This window comes from Anastrepha obliqua, chromosome 4, assembly GCF_027943255.1.
Source record: "Anastrepha obliqua isolate idAnaObli1 chromosome 4, idAnaObli1_1.0, whole genome shotgun sequence".
In the NCBI taxonomy this organism is placed as follows: Eukaryota; Metazoa; Arthropoda; class Insecta; order Diptera; family Tephritidae; genus Anastrepha; species Anastrepha obliqua.
This window is the reverse complement of record NC_072895.1, coordinates 64617484-64621493: the sequence shown is the minus strand read 5'-3', so window position 1 is coordinate 64621493 and position 4010 is coordinate 64617484. Positions and strand designations below refer to the sequence as shown.

The following is a 4010-nucleotide window of genomic DNA, read 5'->3' as shown; positions in this document are numbered from 1 at the left end:
TTTCTTAAAACTTGATACCAGTGATGCCACATCAAAAGAAATATAATATAAAAAATAAGAATAGAATAAAAAATGAAAATGACAACATTCCCTTACTTATAATTTAAAAATAGTAAATGTAAAATAACACAAATTAAATAGGTCACAATTCAATTTGTGCTTTTGAAGCAAAGTATAAAATATCTATATCAGTGGAATTCACCTAAGACCGTAAATTTATCTTTTTACGAATAGGAAGAATAAACGAGAGTCAGTAAAAAGCCAAGATTATACATAAAAATTGGTGCACATTTATTTGCACGCGCATCCATTTGCATACACAGGTATGATTATTTTATGTACTGAAGTCACTTATTCGTTAAGTTCGCCAAAAATAAATGGGCAGTTTACTGAAGCCGCTTCCTTCTTTATTCGCTTTAACAGAACACAAATTGAAGCACAATTTTAAGGTACGAATTTCGTCACAGTAATCAACAGTTCGTACGTTTCTTTTTTTATCCACGAAATTTTTCCTTATCATATTTTAGCACTCGATGTCAGCTGAGAATAAATTTGTGCGCAAATATTTTGCGCTATTGTGAATGGTTTGAATTGAAAAGAAGCAGGTTTTATTTGTTTTGACTTTTCTATTAGTATATTTTGTAGAAATAGAAAATAAGAAATTAGGTATTTTTTTACGATGGGATCACTATTTTCCAAAGGAAAAAAGCAAAGCCGTGTTTCGGAACACGATAAGGCGGTGCTGGTGAGTGACTGCGTCTAAGAGGCCTTTGAAAAGTTCCCCCTATTGCTTAACAAAGGCTTCTCTTCTTTCACTTCTTTTTTCAGCGACTGAAGCAACAGCGAGATAAACTAAAGCAATATCAGAAGCGAATAGAATTGCAACTTGAAAAAGACCGAGAATTAGCTAAAAAATGCCTTCAAACCGGGCGTCGAGAGTAAGTAGAACAACGATACCTGAAATTTCCATTTTATTGGTGTTTTATGTTTTAGACGTGCGAAACTCTTACTCCGGAAGAAAAAATTTCAGGAAACACAGTTGATCAATGCGGATAAGCAATTGGAAAATCTAGAAAAAATGACTGCTGATTTAGAGTTTGCTCAAGTGGAATTACAAGTAATTGAGGGCTTGAAACAGGGTAATGCAGCACTTAAAAAGGTGCATGACCTCATGGATGTTAATGAAATAGAAAAGATCATGGATGAAACGAGGGAAGGCGTGGAAAAGCAACAAGAAATAGACGCCATACTTTCGGGTGCACTTAGCCCCGAAGATGAAGATAATGTATTGGCTGAATTGGAGGCACTCGAGGCGGAAGAGGAGGCTAGTAAGTTACCCGAGGTGCCGACGGAAAATTTACCCGAACCAGACACGGTTGTGACGGAGGACGATACCTCTGTTACTTCTGATAAGGTCTCGACCAAAAAACCAAAAAAGACCGTATCGGATGAACACAAAAAGGTGCTTGTGGAGGCGTGAATGTAAATAAATAAGTATTGGTATTGAATCCGCTTTTATTACATTTTCGATATTTGTTTTTATTCTTTAAACTAATACCTAAGTTACTTTGTTTAAATATGCATAAAGATTTTATAAAAAAAAAAAATAATGCGGAAATCAAACAAGTAGTTTTTACGTATAATGGATTCAACTTTATAAAGATAGAAAACCAATTAAAGTGCATTTTTAACCACTAATAGCCAATAGGAATTATTTAAAATATTACATAGTACTATAAAAAATCCTGATTGCCAGATTATTCACTTCATAAATCTGAACAAATAGGTGTAAGCATTACTTAGCAATCTTGGTGTAAGGAATTAAAATATTTGTTATGAGTTTTGCGTATTAATCTATCAAAATGCCCAGTTCCCAACTAGTATTACGATCAGGAAATTTACTGTGAAATTTCACATCGTTGACATCCGTGCAAAAGTCATTATCTGTTCATGATTCGACGGCGTTTCTGGTGTAATTCTAACCCTTTGCCAAGATTTTGTTTCGCTTGACTTACGAATTGCATCTAGCACCGCTTGTACATATAAGCCATCCTCGAATGTAGCAGCGGCCTGCACGGGCTCTTTCACCCATGAAGCATCCTTATCAGCGAAAGCCTCTTTTAGTGCACCTACCATCTTGCACAAACCCTTGATATAAGGTCGTGGCAGCATAGACTCCGAGGTGGCAAAGTGCAAGTCTTGCACATCAACATAAACAGCTTCTTCTTTTAGCTGTGGTGGCTCGGCTTTGTTTTTAAATACAAATAGATCTCCACCACGAACAACTAAGTGACCTTTGCTACCGCAAATCAGAACCTCTTGCGAAAAAGCCTTCGCTGGAACGGTGTGGCTGTGCAGCGAAACAGTGACGAGAGCGCCCCCGCCAGCTAACTCCATTTGAAATGTACAGAAATCAGGCGCTGAAATTTGTCGTATGCCATTAACAGCTGACGTCGTCTTGGTATACGAACGGACCAATCCGTGTACACGAACTGCATGTTGCTGCAATAGGTAGCTGACCAAGTCGATAACGTGACTACCCACCAAATTTAATGCTCCGCCACCCATAGCAGCGTCGCACATCCAATCGAACTTCTCGGGAAACAGCGTACCCAATTGCACTCGTATATCGACTAGTGAAATCTCATTCATCGGTCCAATAAGTTCCTCTTGCAGGCATCGTTTCATGTGAGTAAACGCAGGAAGAAATCGGAGTGAGTAATTGACCAAAGTTATCAGACGCGGATAGTATTGTGAAGCGTGCACCATCTTTAAGGCATCTGCTTGATGAAGCCCCATTGGTCGATCACATACAACATGTTTCCCAATTCCTAACGCTTTTTTGGATATTTCTGCATGTTGAAAGGGTTGGCAAACTATAAATACCAAGTCAACATCTTTACGAAGTAGCACATCATCGATTTTGTTAGTGAAGAATGCAATTTTCTGCGACTGGGCAACAGACTCGGCCTCTTTCAAAGGACCCCATATGGCTTTTATATCGAAACCTTTTTCCCGAAGTAGGGGAACTAGCACCTTAGTAATAGCGCCAGTCCCGAAAATTCCAACACCCGGTAACATTGTTGACCTGCGATCGTGAGTTTACAATTTTTTCCAGTACTTCATCTTAGAAAATAACAGAAATCAGCAGTTTTAGTTATGCTTCCTCATAGAAGAGGTGAATAAATAATTCACAATAGAGTATGATTTCTAATAGGCCTATCGCAGTACTTCCGTTCCGTTCATTGCTGCAATGAGATTGACGTATAGAACGTCGCTTCGTGCCAAAATAAAAGTATTGCCCGATATAAACAAAGAAGAAAAACAGAAGTTTTTGTCGGGAAAGAAAATATTATATTTCGTTGTGTATAAAGAGGTTGTTGTTGGTTGTGAAATATATTTTAAATTACATAATGCTTATTGAAGCAAAAGAGGGTTTTAATAGAATTTATGGTAGTCACAGACAGGGAGTCCGACCTTAACTTCGAGATCCAGGCGCTCATTAATTTTTCAGGACAACTCAACTCAATTAAATCCCATTTATTTTCTGCATTTAATTAGTTATAATAAACAACACATACGATAAAAACTCGCGCGATACAAAATTGTTCTTTAACGTACGTTCACATATGCATTAATCACCGATAAATCCACAAACTAAATCTACTCGTTCACATATGGCAGATTACCTGCAAATTTGACCGTCAGCTGTCAATACTGTTGTGAATGGTTTTGCTTCATAACAATTTTTTTTGTGGAAATTTTCGGTATTTTTGGTTTGTTTAATTATTATAAACGTTATGAAGAAAAGACACGGAGAAGGAACATCTAATTTAATTGCGCAATTGGCTGCTAATAATGAACAGTTACAGGAAATCCGTAAACGTTTACTGAGGTTTATGGCAGCAACACGCATTCGATATTACATTTTATAATAAGTAATAAGAGGACACCCTTATGGACACACGCTTTTTTCTGTTATATGAATGCATAGTTCATAATACCTAACA

The 4010-nt window shown here is 37.1% G+C and overlaps 2 protein-coding genes across 2 annotated transcripts; one reads left to right on the top strand and one right to left on the bottom strand.

Moving 5' to 3' along the window:
- Positions 1-597: 597 nt before the first annotated feature.
- Positions 598-1633, top strand: LOC129245947 (charged multivesicular body protein 6-A). Its single transcript, XM_054884401.1, has 3 exons — positions 598-745; positions 829-938; positions 994-1633. The coding sequence occupies exons 1-3, from the start codon at positions 680-682 to the stop codon at positions 1478-1480; spliced, it is 663 nt and encodes a 220-aa protein (XP_054740376.1). The 5' UTR covers positions 598-679; the 3' UTR covers positions 1481-1633.
- LOC129245946 (glucose-fructose oxidoreductase domain-containing protein 1) lies at positions 1605-3161 on the bottom strand. The gene has a single exon (XM_054884400.1). It carries the CDS (start codon positions 3079-3081, stop codon positions 1912-1914), a length of 1170 nt encoding a protein of 389 aa, XP_054740375.1. The 5' UTR covers positions 3082-3161; the 3' UTR covers positions 1605-1911.
- Positions 3162-4010: the final 849 nt, after the last annotated feature.

Excerpts from the sequence above, each read along its gene's own strand:
- LOC129245947 (XM_054884401.1), top strand. The coding sequence starts at position 680 with ATGGGATCACTATTTTCCAAAGGAAAAAAGCAAAGCCGTGTTTCGGAA. Across the intron at positions 746-828 it reads AACACGATAAGGCGGTGCTG|CGACTGAAGCAACAGCGAGA; the intron begins GTGAGTGACTGC and ends TTCTTTTTTCAG. Across the intron at positions 939-993 it reads CTTCAAACCGGGCGTCGAGA|ACGTGCGAAACTCTTACTCC; the intron begins GTAAGTAGAACA and ends TTTATGTTTTAG.
- LOC129245946 (XM_054884400.1), bottom strand. The coding sequence starts at position 3,081 with ATGTTACCGGGTGTTGGAATTTTCGGGACTGGCGCTATTACTAAGGTG.